This window comes from Pinus tabuliformis, chromosome 6, assembly GCF_031772625.1.
Source record: "Pinus tabuliformis cultivar Carrire ecotype Pingquan chromosome 6, CPIR1, whole genome shotgun sequence".
Taxonomy (NCBI): Eukaryota; Viridiplantae; Streptophyta; class Pinopsida; order Pinales; family Pinaceae; genus Pinus; species Pinus tabuliformis.
Window position 1 is genome coordinate 1,098,387,872 of NC_142292.1, and position 27,545 is coordinate 1,098,415,416.

The 27,545-nt window shown below is 36.9% G+C and overlaps 1 protein-coding gene across 1 annotated transcript; it reads right to left on the reverse strand.

Moving 5' to 3' along the window:
• Positions 1–297: 297 nt before the first annotated feature.
• Positions 298–17,336, reverse strand: LOC149262755 (uncharacterized). Its single transcript, XM_089381847.1, has 2 exons — positions 16,389–17,336; positions 298–408 (listed from the first exon to the last, which is right to left on the reverse strand). The coding sequence occupies exons 1-2, from the start codon at positions 17,334–17,336 to the stop codon at positions 298–300; spliced, it is 1,059 nt and encodes a 352-aa protein (XP_089237973.1).
• Positions 17,337–27,545: the final 10,209 nt, after the last annotated feature.

Genomic DNA, 27,545 nt, shown 5'->3' on the forward strand with positions numbered 1-27,545 from the left:
CGTACAACCTCCAAGCCCTTTACAACTTGACCAAAAATGACATGCTTACCATCTAGCCACGAGGTTTGTGCAATACGAAGGAAGAGCTCGGAGCTGTTAGCATTAGAGTCGGCGATGGCCATTGGAGAGAATGTCAGGTCTCGTTTGTTTCTTTACAAAGTTCTCATCCGCAAACTTCTCCCTATATATTGACTCCCCATTGGTACTGTTGCCCATTGTGAAGTATTCACCCTAGCACATGAATCTTGGGATCACGCAGTGGATCGATGAACCCTTGAAGTGAAAGGGCATGCCGGATCAGCTAGTGCCATTCTCGCTGGTACACATTGCGTAGAAGTTATCGTCCATCTCCGACACCACATCCGCATAGAGCTTGATCTCGATCTGGCCAACTGGGGCACTATTGACCTGCAAATCAATGAAAACCTTAGGGTTCAGTATCTTCAATCTCCTCCTCTCCAGATTCTCCCCTTTTCTTCATTCCTCTTTAAGAATATTGGAATAATTGTTAAATCACTATTTAATAATTATTTCAATTTCAGACCATTCTTTATCCTCATGAAATAATTAATAAATCATTCTATTTTTTAATTATTTCTAAATAAAGATATTTTAACATTTTGAATATCTTTTCCCTCTCCAAAAAATACAATAAAGTATTCCCAAATGTTAGATCTTAATTTGGTCAATATAATTTTATTATTCTCCATTTTCGAGATTAACTCAATACTTTGTTATACATAGGAGGGCTTTCCATTCATTCTTCACCATGATCATTATCATCATCACCATTATCATCTCTTTTCACTTGAGCTACCATTTGAGTTCTCCATGTTGTTTTGGGGTTTTCACATATTGAGAGAGAGAATCAATTACTGAAGCATCAAGGACATTAAAGGACCCATCCCATGGAGGGGGATTTGCGGACCCTTTTTTTAAATCTCCTTCACCATGTGTTATCAATAAAATATTTATTCATTTTAAAGTATTTCAATTTAGGTTATTTCATTGGATATCTATATTGTTGTTTTTGTTTTGGATCATATAAACTGTTTTGTTGTAGGTTTTCCAAGTTTTATTACAGATTTGAAGTGTGAGCAGCCACTAATTGTTGTTAGGGTCATGTGTCACCTAGTGACTTAAGTGAAGTGTTTTTGGTACACCTTCCAAAATATTTCACACTAACATGTGGCATAGAAGATTGGGTCACTTGCACCAAAGAGATTTGAAGATCATGCAACAAATTTCTATAGGACTTCCCAAAGGGTACACCATAGCAGAGAGACACATGCAAAGGGTGAACATTGGGGAAGCATATGAAAGATTCCTTTCATGATAAAGACAGTCGAGCGCAATCAATCCTTGATAAAATTCACTCAGATGTGTGTGGACCATTCTCAATTACATCCACGACCAAGCACAGGTATTATGTAATATTTGTTGATGATTTTTCTCGTAACTGTTAGATTTTCTTCATGTAGAAGAAATATCATATATTCGCTAAATTTTGTGAATTAAAAGCACTTGTCGAGAAAGATACTAGCATAAAAGTTAAAGCTATCAGAAGTGATAACGGTGGAGAATATGTGTCGAATGAATTCAAGAACTTCTGTGCACTAGAAGGCATTCGAAGGGAATTAATAACACCTCATAACCCACAACAACATGCGGTGGATGAAAGGAAGAACAAAAGTATTGTGGGAGCGACACAAGCGATGTTAGATGATTAGAGCCTACTATTGCACTTGTGGGCTAAAGCATGCAACACAGTTGTTTATTTGCAGAACATAAGCCCTCATTGAATTCTCAGGATGAGTACATCAGAAGAAGATTTTTCAGGTAAGAAACCAGATGTGGCACAATTCAAGATCTTTGGTTCATTAGTCTACTGTCATGTTACCAAGGATGCACAAAAGAATCTAGAGCCAACAACTAAGTTGGGCATATTTGTGGGGTACACTGATACACCTCACAAATATCGGGTGCACCTGCCATCCAATAGGATGATAGTGGTTTGTAGAGATGTGAATTTCAATGAAGAGATGGCCATGAGATGTTCCCTTGACAGGGTGATTTAACTACATGTAGATGAGGAGATTTTAACTCCAAAGGAGGAACCTCAGGATGATGTGGAGTAGACACCTGAAGGAGAGGAGTGAGTGGAAGCACCCACTCATGCAAAGACTTCTAGAGATGGAAGGCAACACACTAGAGAGGTTGATAGATTGATGCATGATGCTAGAGAGAATGTGGGAGCACCCACATCACAGTGTCAACAGAGTAGATCATCGGTACACTGGCTACATGGATCTGATGAGCGAGAGTGTAGAGGTTGAGCCATCCTCATTCGAGGAAGCAGTGAAGAAACTAGTATGGTTTGATCCCATGGTTGAGGAGTATGACTCAATTATCAGAAACAATGTTTGGGAAGTGGTCCCAAGACTATCTGACAAGTCAGTAGTGAGTTCCAGATGGCTTTACAAGGTAAAGAATGTCACATATAGGATTGTGGAGAAACAAAAGGCTAGATTTGTAGCTCGAGGGTTCTCTCAGGCGGAGGGAATTAATTAGGAGGAGACCTTTTATCTAGTAGCAATGTACTCTTCAATTAGATTTATTCTAGCACTATCAGCGTAGATGATATGGAAGATACATCAAATGGATGTGAAGACAACATTCCTCAATGACATGATTGAGGAAGAGGTTTATATTGAGAAGTTGGAAGGATTTGACACCTTCAATGGAGAGTCACATGTGCACAGACTCAAGCGAGCATTGTATGGAATAAAACAAGCACCTCGTGCTTGGTACACCAGAATCGATAGCTATTTCACCAAGTTGGGCTTCACCAAAAGTGAAGCAGATGCGAACCTTTACCATATTATGGTTGAAGGTAAATAGTTTATTATAGTATTATATGTCGATGATTTGATTCTAATAGGTGATGAGAAGATGATAAAATCTTGAAAAGAGTATCTTGTAAGAGAATTCGAGATGAAGGACCTGGGGCTCATGCATTACTTTCTTGGTATTGAAGTATGGCAAGGAGATGAGGAATTGTTTGTCTCTAAGGGAAATTATGCCAACGAGATACTGAATAAGTTCCACATGGAGAGCAGCAAACCCATGGAGACTCCTCTAGTAGGTAATTAGAGGGAAGAAGATGCTACTTCAGGTGAAGTAGTGGAGGCTACTATTTATAGAAAACTTGTGGGTTCACTTATGTATTCAGTGAACACATGACCAAACATGTGTTTTGCAATTAACTGATTTAGTGAAGCCATGATTAAGCACCTCAAACATTATTGGAAGGTAGCTAAACATGTGTTGAGATACCTCAAAGGCACCATTTAGTTTGGTCTTTGGTACAGACGAACAGAAGGAGTGAAGATTCAAGGCTTCACAGATGCAGATTGAGAAGGGAGTCCATCCTACAAAAAGAGAACATCAGGGGGAATCTTCAGTATTGGGTCAGAAATAGTTTCTAGGTACAACAGAAAGTAGAGATCAGTTGCACTCAGTTCAATAGAAGCAGAGTGCATGGATGCTAGTCAAGCATCTTGTGAGGCTATCTGGATGAGGAAAATCCTTGTTTGGTTATTTGGTCAGAAAATGGATCCTACATTGATTTAATGTGATGATTAAGTTGTATCAATTTATATGAGAATCTAGTTTTCCATGATCATTCCAAGCATATCGACATCGAGTATCACCATCTACGAGAACGTGTGCAAAGGATAATCATGTTGTTGGAATGCATTCTTACAAAGGAGAACGATGCATATATTTTAACAAAGTCATTGTCAAGATGAAAATTCAAGTTTCACAGAGGCAGAATCGGGATAGCAGATAATCCATCTCTTGTTGAGAGGGAGTGTTGAAAATGCAACAAGAAAATAATAATTTATTTTTTTCATTGAATTAAATTTAGGAATTAAATTGTAATTCCACATCTCATGATAACTTGTAAAAGGTAACTAAGTTATTTTGACTTAACTGGCTTAGTTAATTCGAATTGAGAGTTTATCTAGAGTCATGTAGAGTGTCTCCTACTTTTTAGGAGCTCTGGTTGAGTTTATTTTGAGTTTTAATTATTTAATTCAATTTAACTGAGTTAAATTCAATTAAACTAGTTCTAACTAATGGATGAATTAGTGGGAGATCCAGTAGTGGAGTGTAACCTATAGTAGTGGGGTGTAACCAACACTGATCAACCAGTAAATTGGAGATTCACTCATAATTAACTCACGCATGTCAGATCAAAGAAAGACCCAGTTGAGATTGGAGTTTAGGGACAATGTACTATTAGTTGTATAATCATCTGAATTGTACAAGTGGTTCATGCAATCAGAGGAAGGCCTATGAGGATTGAACAATTCATATTTTTGGAATTTCTCAATTAAATATGGGCTGCTTCTGTAGGAAACTACACAAGGAAATAGGAGCATGGCATGCAGAAAATTTGGCTAAGTATTGGTTGGAGCTTGTTTGTGAAGTAGTGAGATAGATTGAGATAGTGTAGAGGTTTCTTGAGCTTGAGTAAAGCAGTGTAATATTGTCATATTTTTTGATTAATGCAATACACAGATAGCAAGGGTTTTTAGCTGTGGCTTTCCTCAGAAAATATTGTGTTATGTGTGATTGAATTATTTCTCTTATATGCTTCATGATTTCATCGATAATTTATTGTTTCTACTGATGAGTAGAGTAGTTTCATGTCAATTTTTTTATCATATTACAATATACACTTTGAATACAAGGAATTTCTACAAGACTACAAGGAAATGAATATGAATTTGAAGTCCCAATTCATGAAGAAAATATCTTTCAACAAGTTACATGCTAATATGCCAAGACACTTGGAAATCTTCCCATCACTCCTCTCCTTCCTCACTAGATTAGGAGAAGAGTACCTAAGAGATCATAGAGAGGCTAGATCTTTCTTTGCAATGTCAAATATATGGTAGATCTATTTTTCTTTAATATACAGTACCCTATGAATTAGATCTCTCCATTTCCTACAGGTCCATTTAAAATAGAATGTTCCCGAAAGGAAGAAAATAATATATATTACTAATCTAATCAAAAGGATATAGGATTGATTCTCGGGTCATTGAAAAGGAGATTTCATTTTGGGGATGACATGGGAGATTTAAATAATCCATGGTTTGCCAAGGACACAATTGTAGTACTTGAAGTAATATATAGTTTTTCTAAACATATTGATAGGATACTACCCAATTTTGACCAAGATATATTCATAAAGCCTAAATATCATAGTAAGAAATTCATCTTGGCCATTTAATTGATGAATTCACAACATGAGAAATATATAATATATAATATATATAATAGAATATAAAATATAAAATATTATATATATATCTATATATATATATATATATATATATATATATATATATATATATATATATATATATATATATATATATATATATATATATATATATATATATATATATATATATATATATATATATATATATATATATAGCGACGAGAGCATTCACCAAACACTTAAACACTGCAAGTGGTCTATCAAGGGCTCGTGGGCATGAGGGCACGAGGACACAGGTGGTGTAGAAGAGACACCTATCTTCAAGGGAATGAGGGAAAACATATGGTGATAAGTATTCTTCTTATTCTCACGATAGCTTGAGCATGGAATTGGGGTTTTCAAAACGAAATTCAATAGAATTTAGAAGGCATAGGTTCCTATTCCCCTATTGCTATATGTTTCATGAGAAACATGTAAATTTTTTCAATGGCCTTCCATGGTCGTTTACTGGTTTAAATCGAGAATCCAAAAAGTATTTATTTGTGGGATTATTGGACCCAGTTAATTGAGTAGAAAATTGTTACGACGATAGAAATTTTTGGTGCATCTATTACATTCCTCAAACATGAAATTCTGTGTGTCATAGGCTTCTAAAGGGTTGAGTGAAATTATTCTTATTACCTACTTCCATCAAGTGTTGTGGGGGATACGCACAACATTATCACTAACATAGTTCACCCTCGATTGAGGATTGGATTAGGAAAAACTAGCATCAATTTATATATGAGTCTCCTCTAGATAATATATATAAGTTGGATATAATTTCTATCTCTAGGGAGAAAGTTACCACACCAAACCACACGAACACCATTCTAGTAATCTTAGTATAGTGGTGAAACCTACCAGAGAGAAGGAGAAGAACATGTCGCAGGCCTTCAAGGCATTGTTGCTCCCATCCGTAGCCTATTTTCTACTGTCACATATTCCATTTTGAAGCTTACTTATTGCAAAACCTAATCACAGGTCAACACAGAAAAATAAGCCCTAAACATTGATAAAATAACACTTATAATCACAAGTGTTTTGGTTCTCATCTCATGCATTTTTTGTGACTAATTTTGTTATTAGAGGAATGATATCATTACTACACTTGACAATTCTGAATATACAATAGGTTGATCTCTATTTGCAGTGGTATATCAGTATAAGCTTCCATAGTAGTAGCATCCCAGCTTCACCACTATCACCTCTCTTTGTTCCAAATCCATATCCCAAGTGAGTAGATCCCGGTGACCACACTTCAATAGTTAGAAAGCTAGCATATCTACTCGTTATAGTGATAATTTGTTATTCTGATTTAGACCCTTTCCCACCAATAGGTTTTCCCATGTTTCCTTTGGTAGTGCTTTTGTTTCTTTCACTTGGTCAACTGCCTCTTAATCCCTAATGAATGGGATTGGAACTCAATTCACTTACTATGACGTCTTTTCGTATGCCTCCAATGGTTTCTATGCCCTTGTCTTTGCATTACTACTTGGAACTTAAGCTTATGTTAGAAAACCTATAAGAACTTGGACCAACTCTTCAACCAGAGTATTCACATCTAGATATGCTTGAACTGGATCTACTACTACTTTTTCTCAGCCAATTGGTTGATCTCTCTCTATAGTGGTATCTTAGTGGCATATTTACATTGTTTCTAGCACTAAAAGTTGCATTGGATTTCCTTACATTCTGAGATTAATTGTGAATGATCTTTGATTGTTTATCTCATCATAGTGTGGTATGATACATTCTTGACAATGTTTACAATAAGCCTATCTTTTCTTGACAGTGGCATATTGGAAATATAGCACATACTTGAATTGGTAATTGATACATCTATTGGAATTTGAAAGGGAAGAGTGGCATTTGTTACTCATTGGGTATTGACATTTCTCTTGTCATAACTGTCTTGTTTGGTTACTAACCATCCCTCTCTTATTTCTTTTCTAATCACATATCATTGTGCATTTCATAATTACCTTGTGAGTCTATAGTTATGTTGCATTGCATAGTGTCTCTCTCTTGCAAAGCACATTACATCGTTGAATATCTTGTTGCATTTCACTATCAAATGTCACTGTTAGCAATCTCATCTAAATTGCTTGTGGTTGTTCTCTTGAAATATTGGAAGACTTATCTTGTTCTAATTCACAAATATCATAAGTGAAAGAGAAAGCATAATAAGCACAAAATAGTAATAAGGAGGAATTTCCATAATTGTTTCATTGAGCAACATTAAGGTGATTCTCTAATTGATTCTTGTAATCTTGATTGATAAGTGATATTTGGCATATTGGTTATAAGTGATCTTATCTTGTTGTCGTCATTAGAGAAATTTTATCATTGTTATAAATATCATTGGAGCATCTCTAGTTAACTCATCTCTTGCATCAAGGAAAATTTTAAGGATGAAAGTTTATCTTAAAGTTTAGAAACCTTGGTGAATCTTACTAGTCTCTAATATGGAAATTGTAAAATGTTTGGCAATATGTTTATACAAATATTTAGGTTTCTAATGATTTTATATTAGTATATATAAAACTTTGGTGTTTTTAGGGTAAAATAATTTTATACTATAAAATGTGGGTGAATCATTTAAAAAAAATGGAAATTTGTGAATCTTTTTTTTGGAAAAAACATGGAAAATTAGCCCCTAAAATTTTCCCTGTCTCGCATTCTCATCCTAGATTAGAATAGCATAACTAAAATTTACCTCCAAGCTAGACTCCTCTTCCTCTTCTAAGCCATTTCACTCTTCTCTTTCCCGTCGATTAGACTAGAGATGTGTGTAGTTTTCTTTTCTCTTCCAGGAGGTTGAAGTCTTCCTCTTTATAGCCTTCTAAGGGCTTGAGTAGGACTCTCTAGGCCGATGTGATATTGGGGTCTTTTTAGACTCTTCTAAACCTTAAAATATTTTTTTATTTTCTTGTTACAAGTGGCGAATTGGGTCTTTTACAATATAAAAATGACCATGTCTTATGAAAATAGACTAGGAGCACTCAATGGGTGCTATGACCTAATGATCAATGACTTTGAGCATGAAATCCATGCTTAAATAAATAAATTTGCTTTTATAAAAATAATTTATTTTTCTTCTTTTGAAAAGTACAAAATAATTACATCATGTCATGATCCAAATAGCAATTATGAAGACCGATAATAGTTACACTTTTCAACATAACATTCACTGGAAAGTACCACCAAGAAAAATATACAAATACAAGAGCATGATCATGATTTTGACAATCTAGGGATACTTTAGGGAGGGAGAATTCTTAGAGATTTCAGATCCAAACCCTAAGTCTTTTGATATTACTTTTAGAAACATCAACCCTACGCTTTGAATCTCAAATCCAATTCTATCATCATTAAGGTTTTCCATTTCACCCTAGACTCCCTACAAACCCTAGAGACCAAAAGATAGGGTTTTTATAAGAGAATAGGGTTCATTAGAGAAATTTTGAGTTCTAAAATGGGTCTCCTAAGAAAATTGTACAACCAAAATAAACTTTATAGAACCAATAGGATTCAAGATGATAATGTCAACCATGAAGAATGATTCACCATTTTTGGAGTAAAAAAGTAAAAAGATTAAAAAGTAATAAAATAATAAAACTACTTTTTCAACTTGGGTTTTCAACTTATCTCCCTAAGGTTTTATTCAAATTTTGAGTGGGATTACTTGTTGGATGAAAATTTTAATTTCTCATCCAAAGAGTACCCATGTTGTATACTTTCGATGGACCCCTACACGAAAAATGAGAAATACATGAAAAAACGTGATTGCAATAACAATTTTCATGTATTTTTCATTTTTCGTGTTGCAGGGTCCATCAAAATTATGAAACATGAATACTCATTGGATGAGGAATTAAATTTTGTATCCAGCGAGTACTCCCACTCGAAATTTGAGTAAAACCTTAGGGAGATAAGTTAAAAATATGAGTTGAAAAAATAGTTTTTTTTCCCTCTAGAATTTGATGATGTAATCCAATCTTATTTTATTATTTTCATTATTACTTCATAATTTCCTTAGGAGGCCCATTTTAGACCTCAAAATTCCCCTAATGAGGTTTTTTCTTATGATTAGGGTTTCCAAATACCAACTAGGGTTTACAAAAAAACTTAGATGTCAACAACTTCCAACAATATGAAGACTAAAAATCCTAGAACCAAAAAGGGAAATCTTAAAAACCTAATCCAATTTAGGCTAGACCCTATATGGATAAAAACAATTATATGTACCTCAAGGACCACATATCTTAGTCCTCTAATATCACAAGAATTCCACTGTAATGGTTTCTTCAAGATGCCAAGATATTCTTACTTCTTTTTAAGAATGGATACTCCAAAGATGTCGAGGTCAATGACTTCCTTCAAATGTAGTGCAACTTTCGTTGATTTCAAGATATTCTCAAGAGCAATGCTCTACACAAGGTGATTGACTGAAGCTTCATAATCCTTCAAGCTTGGTACTAATTTCTTCCAACCAAGCATAATTTCTTCACCGATTTGAATTTGAATATAAATATGGATACAACTTGCTTCTCATATTCACTTTCTAATCTCTGAAGATTGTAATAATTGTAAATTTTCTTCACATAAACTATATGATAGTCCTTTATTTTAGAATTAGGCTTTACCTATGGTCTTAGGTTGCCTTAATTGTTGGATTGTAAGTCTTGAAATGTCACTTGCATAATTTTGAAATGCATAACAATGATTCGTGTATTCAAGTTACGAGATAGAAAAATGTTGCAAAGATGAGTTAGCACCAATGGAAAATACAGAAATGAGCAATAAATTAAAATCTACAAGGAAGGTAAGATATAGCAGTGTGAAACTTGCAATTATGAATTAAGCTGACACTCCCAACTATCAATGATCAAGATGCAAGGCGAAATGCAAGACCTAGTCTAGGATGAGAATGCAAGATGAAAAGATTAGGAATTACTTCAATGAGATCGCAAATTTGAAAAGTGTTCTAAGAACAATCATTTGTAACCAATATATCCCAATTTCCAATTATCAAGCAAGATTACAAGATCCAAATACAATTTAGAGAGACACTTAAAAAAAGAAATACTTAATGAAGCTATGATAGCAATGCTTCTTGATTACTTATATGTGCTTATTATTATTATTTCACTTATTAAATTTGGTAATTAGGACAAGATGAATCTTTGAGATTATAGGAGCATAATTATAATCAATTAGATGAAATTTCTAACAGTGAAATTAGATGATGAAAACTCATGGGGCGGGGGGCGGGGGGAGGGGTGTGTGGGTTTGTGCAGCTCAATTAGGAATATGAGATATGTGAAATTGTTGAAACTTAAGAGCCCAGGTACACATCCCCATATTTACGGCCCAATTTAAGAGGAGGATGGGTCGTAGACCCCCAGAGGTTTAATAGTAGTTACGTGTCAGGTAGGCTGTTGGGTTCTCGTGGGTCACAAAAAAAAATAGATGATGAAATGCAACAAAAATATTTAAACTCGCTAACAGTTTCTCTCATTTGATGGAGTGTTAGAGGACTTTCAAACAAACATGTATTTGTCAGATTTATCTTCGTCGAGTGATGGAAGTTTAGGTAGGATAGAAAAAATTGACCAAAAATCTGCTACGTCATCTAACAGATGAAGATCAACTGGAGGTGAAAATATTAGAATACAATTCCATAAATGCATGGAGATTTTTCTCACTAAAGGGGGGTCATGTTCTTATGATAATGAGAGCGTAGATGAAATTGAGGCACCCTTAAGGTACAAACATCTAGTGAAACAATGGGTACCCAAGGATCTTCCTGAAATAAACACTAATGTTTCTATCAATGAAAGGATATACCGCATTTCCCCATCGTAATTACATGGTTTAGGGCTATTTTCTATGGATAGCATAAAGGTATGTTACGAAGGATTAACTAAATTGATGGAGTATGTCAGATCCTATTAAGTCAACAATGATTCGCTACGACTAGTCCAATATACCAAAAGTATGCGAAGATATGGTGTGACCACAAATTATATACAAATAAAAGACAATGATCAAAATAAAGGTGCAACTATTTATATTGATGGAAGGCCAAAAGCAGTATGGAGTATTGCGGTTTATAAATAGTACACGGCCCATGAAAACAAATAAGAAACCCAATTGCACATTTGAGGGGCGTGAAGGAAACCATGAATTTGTGTGTGCCATAAAATCAATAGTTGTAGAGGAAGATTTTCTCATTGGTTACAATTTGAATCGAATAGATAAAAACATTGTTATTATGGGGGTGGTATGTATTTTATTTTACCCAACTTTAAACATATGTCAATAATTGTTTTCTTATTAATATAATGATGATTAATTGTGGACGAATTGCATGATTTATTTTTTAATGTGTCATCATGAACTTTCAAGATATCATAATATTTATGAATTTAATTGGATAAACTTCCCTCTTATGTAAAAAAGGGAATTTTTTTATTAATCTAAAATGTTTAATCAAGTTCAAATCTTTGAACGTGGAAAAAAATTAAGGATGGCGATCTTCAAATTTTTAGAATTAAGGATGGTGGAAAAAAATTACAAATTACACTTATTTGATCAACAGGGTGACAAGGGGAACACACTAGCCTTAGATCAGTCCATAGATGTTCCCGAGAAAGTGCTTAGTGACGAAGCAAATTTTTTGTCCACCAATTCGATCCAAACAATAAAGAAGCTTCAAATGAAATTAAATAAGAAGCTTAGTTCTTTAATTATGATTGAGCCACAGACAAAATAGATAAAAGGCCAAATCAAAACCCTAATGGGCCAAATTAAACACTATGGGGTAAGAAACCCATTTAATTATCCCATTAATTTATTTACAATTTTAATTATCTCATCCTTTATAAAAAAATTATTTATTTTATGCGAGTTTTTGAGGGAGTACAATCCTCATGGTGTGACTATGGGGGCAATGTTGGTAGAAACATTGATGCTCTCCCTGTGAGTGTTGAACCAGTCACTGAGCCCAGTACACCCACTGAACCACACACACCATCATTTACACCCCTCAAACAACATATGCAAGGATTTGTACATGATGCTATGGATGGAGAGTGTGATCCCATCATAGATTTTGAAGCAATCTTTCCTCAACCTTCCCGTGTTACTAGCACGAAACACTACCAATTACGTTTTTGGTAGATGATAACCATGTACACATGAAATTAGAAAATATTCCAGGTATTTAACAAGTGTCTTAAATATTAAGTACAATCTAGTTGAAATTTATGTATAGTATGTGATTATTTTAAACTAATGATAATATTGTTTTGCGGGAAATTATGTATTTTGTAGGTGCTTGTATGACCTGACATTGGAACTTTTTGGGTCCACCATTTGCACAAACTGGAAATCCCAAAGTTCCAAGATGAAGTATCAACTTATGAACAAGATAGTTGTCCTATTTGGTGAGGGTACCTTCAACAAAACTGGAGTTACCTCCAAGGCAGGCTTACATTTAAAACATCTGCGGGACCAATATAGGTCTCATTTGGAAAGGAACAGGTCATGTGAGCACCTTCTAGTGATTCCAAAGAGGGGGTGGAAATCCCTCCTAGAAGATGCAACTCAGAAGGAACTTCAAAAATCAGGGAAGACACCACCTAGATCAGGAAGGCATGAGGCACATTTAATAATGTAATTATGATGTTTTATCGTCATTGTGACATCTAATTAAGTTTTTCAATATTTTAAATATATGATCCTAGATACATCCAAAGAAACGATGTCTAAAATAGCTAAACATGAGAAAAATCATCTTGGCCCAGGTGGTTACTCAAAAATAACCACAAAAATTGTGAGTATATAAAAAATTAATTTGCATCAAAATTATAAATTATTAACAATTTCAATTTAATATCATAGAAGAAGAAAAAATCATGTTGTCATGCAAAATTGTAGGGGTCACAATTAAAAGAGGCTTCCACAGAGGAACACTTGCTTGCTTTTAGGCACGATTATCAAGTCGTGGTTGAATGTAGGACAAGCTTGGGGTATACACAACCTTCTGGCACCCATCTTGACACTCAGGTAAATAAAAGAAATGAAGAGCATTTGTAGATTATTAGTTGTACAATCTATTATGGTTATTATTTTTGGCCATAAAGTAATGTGCTTAATTGTAAAAATAAGGCAAGCAATGTTGATACAACACATGAGCCTAGTGATAATGGAGTGCCTCTTGAAACCAATGTTCATCTCGGTACCAAAGGTATTTCATATGTTATTAAAAAATTGTAGCATGAACTACAATTAAAAGTACTTAAATGCAAATGGTATATCAATTTTAATATTTCTTGTTTCTAATCCAGAGCATATACAAGATGAGGCTAGACAAGAGGAGGAACATATGGCCATGTCTGAAAGTACTCTGCTTCCCTCCATAACCGAAGCAGGCAAAGAAACCTATACTAATCTCTTTATTAATGAAACAATTGTAATAATGATAACTTTTTTTTTTTTTTTTCCACTGGAAAAATCCGTAATTTTCATTAAGATAGAGAAAATTACATATTGTAGATGCAGTAGCATATGCTGTAAACAGTGTCGTCCATCGAGATACACCACGCAGGGTGATCTGGCTGATAATACAAAAATGTTGTTTATATAGACAGTTTAACAGTCTAGTTAATAAAAGCCTGTACATGACCACACAGGGTCCATTATCAATGTGTCCTTCTATATATATCAAAAAGATTTAACAAAATATTTTATGCTTCAGATCTTGTCATTTAATCCTTGCTAAGATCAGGGACTATTGTCCCTCTGATATCGCTGGTCTATATATGGCCTGTGGTAATAGCGATATTCCTCAGTCCCTCGCTGTTCCAGTATTAACCATTCTCCTCTGGGAAGTAGCGCGGCCTCCTTGGATAATTGATCAGCGCTGCAGTTATATTCCCTGTATATGTGGATACAAGAGATATGGTTAAATGCTGCCTTAAAAGTATGAGTTTCATACAATATGTTGTTGAGTGTGTGAATGTGACATATTGTAGAAAGATTGAACCAGTTTACAACATTCTTTGAATCCCCAAAAATGTTAAGATATAAACACTGATGTCCTAGAGAGAAATGTAATAAGTGGCGAAGGGTCATGAGTTCCGCAAAATTGTTAGTGCCCGCACCGAGTCCCAACTTTACTTTGAATCTATGGTGTTCATTGATGTGGAGTATGAAGCCACCCCCACAGCCATTTTGATTCGCGGCCCCATCGAAGAAGGCCCAAGGGACAATTTTGTCTATGATGGGGGGTGGTTGGATGCGTCTCTCCCTAGGGGGAGGAGGGTCGGGCAGTTCAAGGTATGAGGAGATAATGCCAGCTTCTGTGTGAGGCCAACACACCGCCATGTTGTCAAAGATGTACCTATTGCAAACCTTCCATAAATGCCAATTGACCACTAATGGGAGGTTCAGTAGTTTTGATCCTGGATGTCTTCGATTCCAATCCTCCCATGCACTTTGTATATCGTCACCAGTCCAAGACCCAGCAAAGCCAATAGATGTGGAAATGTTTTGCCAAAGAGAGCGGGTTGCTGTGCAATGAAGGAAGAGGTGTACTGTAGATTCCGATGCCTCTTTGCACAAAATACACCAAGATGGTCCATAAATCGCTCTATGGGTAAGGTGCTCTCCTGTGGGGACTATATCCTTAAGAACACACCAGAAGAAAAGTCTGGTACGTGGGGGAGCCGTAAGCTTCCAAATGTCTCGCCACCAGTGCATTGACAGATCAGGTTTTTTATGCTGAATGAGGGAACAGTATCCAGGCTTTGGTGTGTATATACCATTATCTGCCAAACACCATACTAATTCATCAGGCCCCTGTTTGATTCGAATATGCGATTCAGATAATGCTGAGGTATATTCAAGCCACTCCTGATGCCATTGAGGAGGGAGGTCGAGTTGTAGGGCCGACTTCCATGCCTGTGAGAAGATATTTGTGTTCTGTTGATCAGCGATGTGTGCAAATACCCTGATCTCTCGTGCATGTAGGTGCCTGATGAGATCTCTATTCAGAATGTGTCTTCCCCCACTTCCAATCCATGGATCTTGTCCAATCCTACCCAACGAGCCATCATTGATTCTCCAGACCAAATTGTCTCGTATGAGGGGAAGGGAATGGATCAGTGCCTTCCATATCGATGAGCATCCCGCCACCTGCCATGATGGAAGTCTGATCCAGTCCAATAAGCTCTGAGGCCATATGTATTTATGGAATGATATTTGTGCCCAAAGATTCTGACTTGTCATCAGTGACCAGCCCATTTTTGCAGCAAGTGCTTGAGCAAAGAGGGGAAGGTCCTTGAGCCCCCATCCGCCCCATTTCTTTGGAAGGGCTATCTTTTTCCAGCTAATCCAGGAAGAGAAGAGGAGACAGTGGGTAGCCTTGCCTCAGTCCCCTTTCAGAGTGAAAAAAGGGTGAGGCCGAGCCATTGATGAGAATACTGAAGGAAGGAGATGTAATACAGGCCATAATCCAAGTGATGTATATGTGGGGGAATCCCAGATGGATAAGAAGCATCTTGATATAGAGCCAACTGACACGGTCGAAAGCTTTGGATAAGTCAATCTTGAGAATGATGCTCTTGAGATGCTTGGACCAGATAGAATGGATGGCTTCTTGAGCCGAACCAATGGCTTCATGAATCTGTCTGGATTCGAGGAAAGCAAATTGTTGAGGGGCAATATGTCTGGAGAGAATCGGTCTGAGGCGGTTGGCAATGGTCTTGGAAATGATCTTATAAAGACAGTTGCATAAAGAGATAGGTCTATAATCATCAAAAGAAGATGGGGAGTCGGATTTTGGGATGAGAGCTATGAAGGTCGAGTTGATGGCGTGATAGATGGATCCCGATGTTCTGCTCTCCTCCACGACATTCAGAAGATCCTGCCCTAGGATTTCATAAAATGCCAGATAGAATTCAATGGTTCATCCATCCGGACCTGGACTCTTATCTTTTTTGAACCATTTTAAAATACCTTCTAGCTCCCCTGAAGTAACCGGAGCATTTAGCTCTTCTGCATCATCCTCATTCACAAATCTCGGAAAATGTCTCGCTACATTGATAATATCAAGAATATTTGCTTCACGGGGGCATTTGTAAAGATCTCTGAAATGTGTGATGCCAAGGTGGGCAAGCTTATTAAAAGAGTCAGCCATGTCTCCCTCTGGAGTGGGGAGTTTCCAAATGGTGTTGGACACCTTTCTACCCTTGGCATAGCTGTGAAAAAACTTCGAGTTATCATCCCCTGCTTTTAGCCAGATAGCTCTACTCCTCAATCGCTGGGATTCTTCGCGCTCCTTTAGAATATTAGCCTTCTTGTTTTCCAATTCTATCAGTTGACCCTTGTCCTCTGCTGTGATGAAACCCAGGCCCCATTCATCGAGTAGTGAGCTCAACTCTGATTCAATATGGGTGAGCTGAGAGGTTTCTCGCGCATTCTTTTCCTTTGCCAAATTAATGGAGAGGTGCTTGATCTCAGAGAGGTTTTTGCAGAACCCTTTTGCAAGTGATTCTGCTCCATTAATGGGATGAGCAATCCAATAATCAGAAATCATCTTAATGTATGACGGGTCTCTCAGCCAGGTGTGATTGAACTTGTAAGGGGCTTTTGGTTTCTTAAAAGGCCCCTGGATTTCCAGATATATAGGCGCATGATCTGGAATGCCACCCATGCCCACCCATTGCTTGTAATGATGCAACCGATGAAAGAGCGAATCTTTCATGATGAATCTGTCAAGTCTGCGGGCCAATGCTGCATCACCCACTCTCCTGTTCCTCCAGGTAGGAAGGAGTTTATGCATGGGGATATCCACAAAGTTTGTCTGCTCTAACAGATTAGTCATATAATCTGTGATAGAGTCAATTTGTGTCGCCGATCCCCATGATTCCCTGTATCCCAATGAAAAATTGAGGTCTCCTCCTATTATAGTCTGCTCTGAATCCATGAGGGAGAGATGTAGGAGTCGCTGCCAAAATTGTTCTCTTTGATTACAAGGGGAATATATATTCATGATCCTGAGATTCATGCCTAGATTAGCAGTGAAAATGTCCAGACCCAAAAAGCCTGACCCCCCCCCAGGATGCTTCAACTTTTATGGAGCGAGGGTTAAATCCAATGGCCAGTCCTTCAGATCGACCAGCAGCATCGAGGGCTACAAAGGACCACCCAGGGGTCAAGGATTTAAAGGATTGTGAGATTTGTTCGGTCGAGCAAAGAGTTTCTTGGAGTAGGATGATATCAATAGGTTCAGTCTCAATGAGCTGCTTCATGGCTAGTTTTTGGAGGCACTAGCCAAACCTCTGCAATTATAAGATAAAAACTTCATGGGGAAACACTACGAGGGGTATATCCTGCTCTAAGGACCCCGTCAATGGTGGATTGATGACCAGATACGACCTCGGCCCCTACTTTCTTAATAGCCTTTGAGAGGTCAAATTTCCTGCCTCTGGTAGGCAGAGGGCCGACTCCGGGGAAAGAGATACCAAGACCCGACTGTTGGGCCGACAAATCTTTGGAATGAGATCTAGACTGAAGGAAGTAAGGATGAGGGGGAGAGGTCTCGGAGGATGGCCGGGGTGAAGAAGATGAGGAGGGAGAGAGCAAAGAGGGACCAATGGAAGCTATGAGGGGAGGGGATGTCATAGTACAGTGAGCCATAGATGTCTGGAGAGAGGCACCTGTATCATTTATAATATGATCAATAAAAGAGAGAGGAGGGTTCAGAGGAGTACCCAAGGTTGAAACTACTTCAGCTGCAGAGCGAGCCCTGGTCATCGGCGGCGAGGAGTGCCTGAGTCCAGGGTCGACCGCTGGTGAGGTAGCCCCCGAAGATGGACTAGTAGGAATGGGCCGCGAGGGGACCGGTGAAGCAGCCCTGGAAGGAGCAGGAGTGTTCTTCGGGGTGTCCTCAGCTTTTCGGTTGAGTGGGCAGTCTTTGAAGAGATGCCTGACCTTGTGGCACCGCCTGCAACGGAACGGGACCCCCTTGTAGTCTAGTATCTGTACTCTGATGAATCTCCCCCACTGTAGTGTAATCTTTTCCTCCAACCCTTCACGAGTATCCAAGTGAACCAATATACGCGCGAGGGTCCTGCTTCTTGATTCCACAAATGTGCGGTCATGATCTAGATAGGTACCCAGTGCATTACCAATCCTGATGAAGACTTCTTCACCCCAGAACTGCAGTGGAAGACCCGGCAGGCACACCCAAATTGGTCCAGCTCCGATTTGTTCACGTTCAGGGTCAAAAAGAGGACTCCACCTCTTGAGGAGGACCGGGGCCATTTCAATGTGCCAGTACCAGGTCCGTGTAACTCTCCTTTGAGAAATGTAATGAGAACCAGCCTCTTGGCAAGACATGGACTTCTGGCAGATCTATAAGAAAACCTCCCCAAATCTCCTTCACCCATTGTGTCAGCCTATTGGCCGAATATGCCCTGCCCCGGACATGCCCCACCAACATAGTGCTTGCCATGTTAGCAAATTCGCCTATAGCCGAGGTCTCGCCGAACCTGATGGTGATATCCTTTGAGGTAGCCTTGATGCACTTCGACTTCCTTTTACTAGTACGGGGTGCAGACGGGTGGTCCACCAGTGGATTTGGTATGCCTTCCTGAGGGAACGGTTTAGCAGGTTTTACCTTAACAGCAGGAGTCTCGAAACACCCAGAAGGTCGGGCTCCCACACAAGAGGTATGCGTCGATGTAGTGACCGGAGGGTTGACAGAAGGAGCAGTAAAAAATGATGAGGAAAGCGGGTCGAAAGAGGGCGAGGGAGGGGTGTGAGAGGATAAAATATGAAGGGTACCCGGAGAGAGTGGAGGGACCTTGAAATTGGGAGATTCGATAGGGTGAGACCCGATGAGGGGGGGAGCAGAGCTGTGCCGCGGAAGGGAAACAACGGGAGGTCGATGAGATGATTCCGGGCCAGCAAACGGCGAAGACGATACAATCGGAGGGGCAGGAGTGAAACTAGGGTTATCAAAGATGACTCTGTCTGGGAAAGGCTCCTCCGAATAATCAACCACTTCCATCTCCATGTTGTCGTCCATATCTATCCACAGGTCGGAAACCGAAAGCGACGGGTGTAGACTGCTACGATGTAGGGTGTACAGTGCGCCTGTCAGTGACCGTGACGGTATTCTGCAGAAGTCAGGCAGAAACCATAGTTAACCTAGTCCTTCACGAGCGCACACCATCCTTCTTCGTCGAAATATAATCCGTCTAATAATGATAACTATAAATATGAATTTAACATTTATTTATTATTGAAGTTGATGTTGCGCCCCCCTTGGAGCAGCATATACATATGACTAGGTCTAGAGAAAGGCATACAGATCCCATAACAGTTAAAGCAAAAGATGAAGTCCTTGCAAAATACCTAAAAATTAGAAAGAGACCAACAGATAAATGATTGTACTTATTTATTTAGAGCCTGACTTTTTGAGTATCACATTTTTTACTAATAGGATGTGATCCAGGTGGATATTGGTGGCCACCCATGTAGTATACCTAAGGGGATATTATGGGGTACAAAGGGAGGTACCCAAGGGAATAATGTAATAATGAGATGGACCATAATTAATAAATAAAGTGGTTAACCCACATCATGTAAGGGGCCACAAGTAGTTAACAATAATGTGATAAGCTCATGGTATTAGATATATGGTATTGAGATAACCATAGTAATGACCCATGGTATTGTATGTATGAATCATATATAGAGGCTAGAGACTCCCCATTGGAAGATGTCAAGGATTATTGTATTGGAAAGCATATGGATTGTGGAGTGTTCTCCTTCCTTAAGGAGTGATTATATGTTGTTACCCTATCTCAAGGGTTTTGATATTGATATAGAGAAGCATTTCTATGTTCATATCTTGTTATTTCTAGGTATATTTGTATTATAATATATTTGTAGGTCAAATCTATTACAAGTGGTATCAGAGCACTTTATTGGGCAAAGTGGAAAGATTTTTATTTTTATTTTTACAAGTTTTTTGGGGCAGTGAGTTTTCAGATCAGATCTGAAGTTTATGGGGAAAATTTTGTAGAAACAAATTACAAATCTGCATTATTTGTGAAAAAATACCCAAATTCAAAAAAACAAATCGGCCGAATCGGAGTCTAGATAAGTGAGATATCACTTATTTAAAAATTAGCTGTGTGTAGAAATTTTTCTAACGAAAATTCGTGGATGGCGGATCTCCATTCAATTTTTGCAGTTTTTGTGAAGAAATTTGAAAAAATAATTGCAGATCTGGGAGCCTCTTGAAAAATTACTCAAATTGAAAAAACAATCGATTGAATCAAAGTCCGAATGAGGGAGATATCACTGATTTAAAATTAGCTCTTTTTTTAGAATTTTTTGTGACGGCGGGACAATTGCAACGCAAATATGAATTCCAGAGTACCTAGATCGGGATTTCTATTACATGGGAAGATGCATAATGACTATTCCATTTCCAAAAACAAGCTATAATAAGGATTCTACGCCATATTGATCGAGTTGTGGCCATTTTAAATTTGCCTCATAAAGTAGGTAATTTTTTTTCTTCTCATTCTATTTCATGGCTTCTACTGCTCTAATTTTTACAGGAAAATATGATGGCCTTACTATTGAAGAATTCATAAAAAGGGAAAAGTCAGAAGTTGGGAAATATTGGAGACCTTTAACAAGGTTTAATTTTAGGGAGGAGGCTGCCATGTGGTGGCAATCACTTGACTGCCAGAAGCATTTAAGCCTTCCTGATGAAGAGTTTGAAAAAGTCCTTTTAGACAAATGTTCTCATGCTAGAAACTAGGAGAATGAGACATGTAAGGGGGGTTATTTTTTGATGGTATCTCCTTACTACATGTTCGTGGATGTATTCAAAAAGAGAAGATAATTGTGTCTATCAATCCTAATAGCATGCATAATTTAATAAATGTTAAGTTGGAAAAAAGATTGTAAGTACAACCAAACAAATAGAGCACACACATGTTAATAATGGGCAGGTGCAAGTTTATAAAGATTTGAAAATTTCTATGGATAAGTATGTATTGCATTTTGATTTTTATGCTTCATATATGGATAATGTGGATGTTGTTTTGGGATACCCTTGGATGGAATCTGTTGGTACTATCAATATTAATGTGCAGAATAAATTTCTGAAGCTCTAGTATAAAAAGAAGAAAATTACATTACAGGATATTTCCATCACTAAACAAGTAGAGTCCAAGGAGGCTGAAGCAAAAGATGTTGAAGGTACTGACACATCAGATGAGCAGTCTGTGGTTGAAGTAATACTGGAAGATAAACAAAAATTGCAGGCACCACAACATGTACCGAATACCCATCAAGCTCCATTAGGTGGTGAATTAAAGAAAGATGCACCATTGGTTAAAAATTCAGCATATCACCACCCACATCACCCAGCGAGAAAACAACCAACAAGATGGAAACAAATTAGCAACAAGGTCAACAACCCCTGCACGACAGATAGAGAGGTGCGAAGATCCAACCACAGCACATCAATATAAAGGAACCGCCAGGATCAACTCCCAGCTCAAGCGAGTGAGGCACCGCTAGATCGACTAATCACCTGTCTCTGGGATGGCTAGATGCACGTGCATGGTACCAGTGGGCTACTCTTTTGAGTAGATCTTATTATTTGCATTCTTCTTATGTTTCGGGAACGAAACATGTTTAAGGGGGGTGGAATGTAGTATACCTGGGGGGATATTATGGGGTACAGAGGGAGGTACCCAAGGTAATAATGTAATAATGAGATGGGCCATAGTTAATAAATAAAGTGATTAACCCGCATCATGTAAGGGACCACAAGTAGTTAGCAATAATGTGATGAGCCCATGGTATTAGATATATGGTATTGAGAGAACCATGGTAATGACCCATGGTATTGTATGTATGAATCCTATATAGAGGCTAGAGACTCCCCATTGATAGATGTCAAGGATTATTGTATTGGAAAGCATATGGCTTGTGGAGTGTTCTCCTTCATTAAGGAGTGATCGTATGGTGTTACCCTAGCTCAAGGGTTTGATATTAATAAAGATAAGCATTTATATATTCAGATCTTGTTATTTCTGGGCATATAAATGAAAATATTAAAGTGGTGGGATAGATCTGACCTGCAAATATATTTATATTTTCATATATTTGCAGGTCAGATCTACAAACCACTTTAATATTTTCATTTATATGCCCAGAAATAACAAGATCTGAATATATAAATGCTTCTCTTTATTAATATCAAACCCTTGAGGTAGGGTAACACCATATAATCACTCCTTAAGGAAGGAGAACACTCCACAAGCCATATGCTTTCCAATACAATAATCCTTGACATCTTTCAATGGGGAGTCTCTAGCCTCTATATAGGATTCATACATACAATACCATGGGTCATTACCATGGTTCTCTCAATACCATATATCTAATACCATATACTTATCACATTATTGCTAACTACTTGTGGTCCCTTACATGACGCGGGTTAACCACTTTATTTATTAACTATGGCCCATTTCATTATTACATTATTCCCTTAGGTACCTCCCTCTGTACCCCATAATATCCCCCCTAGGTATACTACATAAGGTAGGTGCTTCGGAAATCGTTTATTTCAATGCTTCAAAAGATTTTTGGCAATCAAAATTCCAAATGAATTCACAATATTTTGTAAGTAATTTGAAAAGTGGAGAGGCGATCTTTGTGAAATTATTTATGAATCTTCTGTAATAACTTTAAAAACCAAGAAAACTTCTAACATCTCTTTGACAAATAGGAACTGATAATTTGGAAATAAGTTCTACTTTAGATGCGTCCAGTTTAATTCCATCTACTCAAATGTGGTGGCCTAAAAAAATTCCCTCATTGAACATCATAAAAAATTTTCCTGACTTAATGAGGGATTTGTTTCTTTACATCTAATGAGTTTTTTTTCTAAATTTTCAAGAGATTCCTCAAAAGAATGACCATAGACAATAAAATCATCCATGTAAACTTCCACACAATCATGAATTTGATAAAAAAAAAGAAGCCTGGAAATGCTCTTTGGAATGTTGCAGGTGCATTACATAATCTAAAAGGAAGTACTCGGTAAGCGTAGGTTCCCCATGAAAAGGTAAAAGTTGTTTTGTCTTGATCTTCTAGAGCTACCTAGATTTTTTATATCCACTAAAACCATCCAAGAATGAAAAAAAAAAAATTCCCTGCCAATGTATCAAGAACTTGATCTATAAAGGGAAGTAAAAAATGATCTTTCAAGGTAGCTTTATTCAATTTCCTATAATCAATGCATACTCTCCATTTTCCATTTTTCTTTGGAACAACCACTAATGGTGAGACCCACTGACTGTCTAATATTGGGTAATGAAATTCACATTCAACAGTTTTTGTAACTCCTCTTTAACAATTTCCCTTAAGTTTGGATTCATCCTCCTTTGGGGTTGTTGAACTAGTCTGGCATTTTATTCAATATATATATGATGCATACAAGTGTTAGGATCAATTCATTTCATATCAGTGTATTGACATGCATAAGCAGAGGAATGTTCTTGTAACATCTTTATCAATTCTTTCTTTTGGGATTCTTCCAAATTATTATTAATGTTAAAAGTTTTACCTGGAAATATTTCTATTAAAGAATTGTCAATTTTTTCCATAGAATGTAAAGCCATTTGATGAGATGATAAATATTCAACATTGTATTGTTCTTGAAAATTTTGGTCTTGTTCACAATATGAAGAAGAATCATTATTATTCATTAGATTTAAATTTGATCTTCTTCATCTATTTGCGAAGTAGAAAATATTTTTTGTATATCAAAATCTTCATTATCATCATTTATCCACACTTCACTTTCTACTTCTATTGTTGTTTTTGCAGGAGGATATAGTGTGAATTTCTTAGTAGATCTTCCATCAACGATAAACATATCACGAGATCTACAACTTATAAAAGCATCAGTTGTAGCTAACCATGGTCTGCCTAGAATCAATAGATGTCCTCCTAAATTATTCTTGGGAGTTAAGATCATAAAATCAACAGGATATTCCCAAATATCTAAGGAGACAGATACATATTCTATTGCACCATCTGGTTTGATAACATATATATCTACTAACTGTAGTAATTTTGGTGTGTATTGAAGATTAGAAAGTTTTAATTGATCCATAGTTTGTTTACTCATGATATTGATAGTTTCTCCTAAATCGATCAATGTGTTTGGAATCTCAACATCATAAATAAGGGTTTGTTTATAGTGGGACTACTTGGATCTAGATACTTTTAAACTATTGGTTTTCCCATCATAATATCTCAAACTTGTCCAACTAACTAAACTTTTTAAACTTCTTTTATTCTTCTTCTTGGACTTTTAATGCTTAACTCCTTGATTGTCTTTGCAAATATCGATATTTCCCTTATACTTGTAACATACGAATTTTGATGCAAACATTTTTTAGTTCATTTAACATATCATATTCAAGCAACACAATTTATTTTTCTATTCCTTTGTCAATTTTTAGCCTTTCAAGAAAGGGTGGATTTTGAATAGAGACAGCAGGTTGTTCTACAATGGGAGTTGAATTTATTGATGTATCATGCATAAGGGCGCTCTCTTCCTGAGAAATTTTTTCATGATTAAGATTGTTTCTTTTTCAAGTGGTTCATCCTCACCAGATTCCTGAATAACAACAGATGGTAACTTCTTTTCCAAAACTCTAGTAGATCTAAGTTGGACATTGTTTAGATCTAATTGAGCTATCATGCAAGCTTGGAAATTATGAACTTCTATATTGTAAACAGGTTGTGAATTTTTATTATTTTGATTTGGAAGTGGCTGAGTAGGTAGTTGATTGGTTTTTTGGGGGTATGATGTGGATAGTAATTGAAGTGGTTGATTAGAAGGCTGAGTTTGATTTGAAATTGTGGATTTTTTTATTTATTGAGGAGGATAGTATGGAGGTTGATATGGAATAAATGGTTGTTGAAAGTGATTATACTGAGGCTTCCTAGGAGGATACTTCCAACCTTGTGTCCATTATGGATTTTGAGGTGGACAATTTTTCCATGGCATTGGAGTATTCCAATTGTTTTGAGGTTATGCAAATGATTGGTATTGACGATTAAGACCTTGTACCATATTTGGTTGTTGTGGTGGCCATGGTCTTTTACCAATAAAACAGAGTGACTCAGCGTGGCTTGCTTGGACTTCATTTTGTGATACTACTTTAAGTCCAGGAATTGAAGGGAATCCCTTTGTGATATGACTTTCTTCACAAAATAACATATACTTCTACACTATCAAGAGGTAATTATCTTAGAGCATGTTTCGTTTTGCATTTAGGATAAAATATTGAGATTGCAACATTTTCAGCTTTTTGCTTGTTTTGAACCTTAAGAGTATCTATTTGTTCACTAATACTTCCTAAGATATATGTTTTGAAGTTGTCAAGAAAATTACCTATTTCTTCTTTGCTTATTGTCCTAGTTTCATATTTATTAATCCTATGCATAACATGGTCTCTTGGAGTTTTCTCGGTTCTTGCCTTTCCTCTTGAAATGTGTACACACAATTCACAAATTTCTCTAAATTATAATTGAGAAACATCTCCTTTGCCCATTAAATTGAGAAGATCTACCCACTCATCTTTAATGGTTTTTAGAAAAAAAGCTTTTAGAGTTTCTTCATCTAGATTATGCATTTTAACCCTTTTAACATTATAAGCAAATCTTTCAACAAAATATTCAAGATTTTCATCATCTTTTTGCATCATTTTAAAGACTTCATCTTTAAGGTTATGAGGCATACAATAGTCTTCGTATTTTTCTAAGATAACATTTTTCATTTCTTCCCATGTTCTTATGGTATTTGTTTCTAATCCCATAAACCATTTAAGTCCTCCATCTTTAAGAGTGGCTGGAAACAATTTCAATTTTTGAGAATCAAGAAAGTAGTCATAAGATTTACACAAAACTTCAAGCTCAAAAAGAAATGTTTTAGGATCCTTACGTCTTACTTCTTCGAAATTAGGGAGAATGGAGGGTGAGATATTCTTGATTGTAATTGTGGTATCTTCATCTAATATGGGAAACCCAAAAGGTTTTGGTTCTCCTCTACCACATCTTCTTCCAACTCCTCCTCTACCTCCCCCTCTACCTCTTCCTCCATTACCTCTTCCACCTCCAATCCTAAATTCACCATTCAGATTATGTACTTCTCCTTCTTCTTCTCCTACAATTGTAGATTATTTAGAACTAATGTAGGGTTCTTCATTTGGATTTTGTAGCTCCTCTTATGGTTCTTCCATCAATGGAATAATATAAGTTTATTCTTCTCCTTCAGTAAGGACTTCCAATTCTTGTCCTATAATTGGTTCTCCAATTGAAGATAAGAATATTACTCCTTTTGTTGGGGATGTAGGTTCGTCTACTACAACTTCAGTAGAAGAAGTTGGTGAATCTTTCGGTTGGATTTCAGATCTTTGTACCTTGGGAAGTCTAAGTCTACTTTAAAATGATGGAATATGAGTTTCGGTGGATGGTTTGGAACTATGAGGTTGTGATGGGGTGAGTGGTGATGTTGGCATGAAATTGTTAAAATTGGAAACTAGGGCCAAACTCCATGTGGGTCATCTTATTCATGGCTGATAATATTTTTGTTAGATTCCTCCCGTCGAGAGGTGTAGGATTGATCTAAAGATCATCCGATTCCAATATATATTTATGGAGATATGAATTTATTTTGATTATGGAATAATTATCAAGCTGACCAACAACTCATGTAGGCTCAAAAGACCAACAGTCGCATCTATTCAATCATCAATATTTGTGTATAAATACAGGAGGTATTTTTCTCATTTGGACTCACTCATCTCATCACATCTCTCTCTCCTGCGCAAAAAAGAGGCTCTTCTCCTACTGCGCAGAAAGAGACTCTTCTCTCACACATGTGGAAGGAAGGACACAGTTTTAGGGCTACAACTGCAAAACCAATGTTTGACCAGTGTTGACCATCAGTCTGCATCTCATAACTATGTTGTAGGTGAATATGGATCTCCTCTGAAGGCCGCATTTTTTGGTGAAGGAATCAAGCCGATTCGACGATCGGTTTGCAAGATATTGTCTGCCCTAGTTTGGTTGATCT

Excerpts from the sequence above, each read along its gene's own strand:
- LOC149262755 (XM_089381847.1), bottom strand. The coding sequence starts at position 17,336 with ATGGATTCAGAGCAGACTATAATAGGAGGAGACCTCAATTTTTCATTG. Across the intron at positions 409-16,388 it reads CAGAAGAGCTAAATGCTCCG|GTCAATAGTGCCCCAGTTGG; the intron begins GTTACTTCAGGG and ends ATTGATTTGCAG.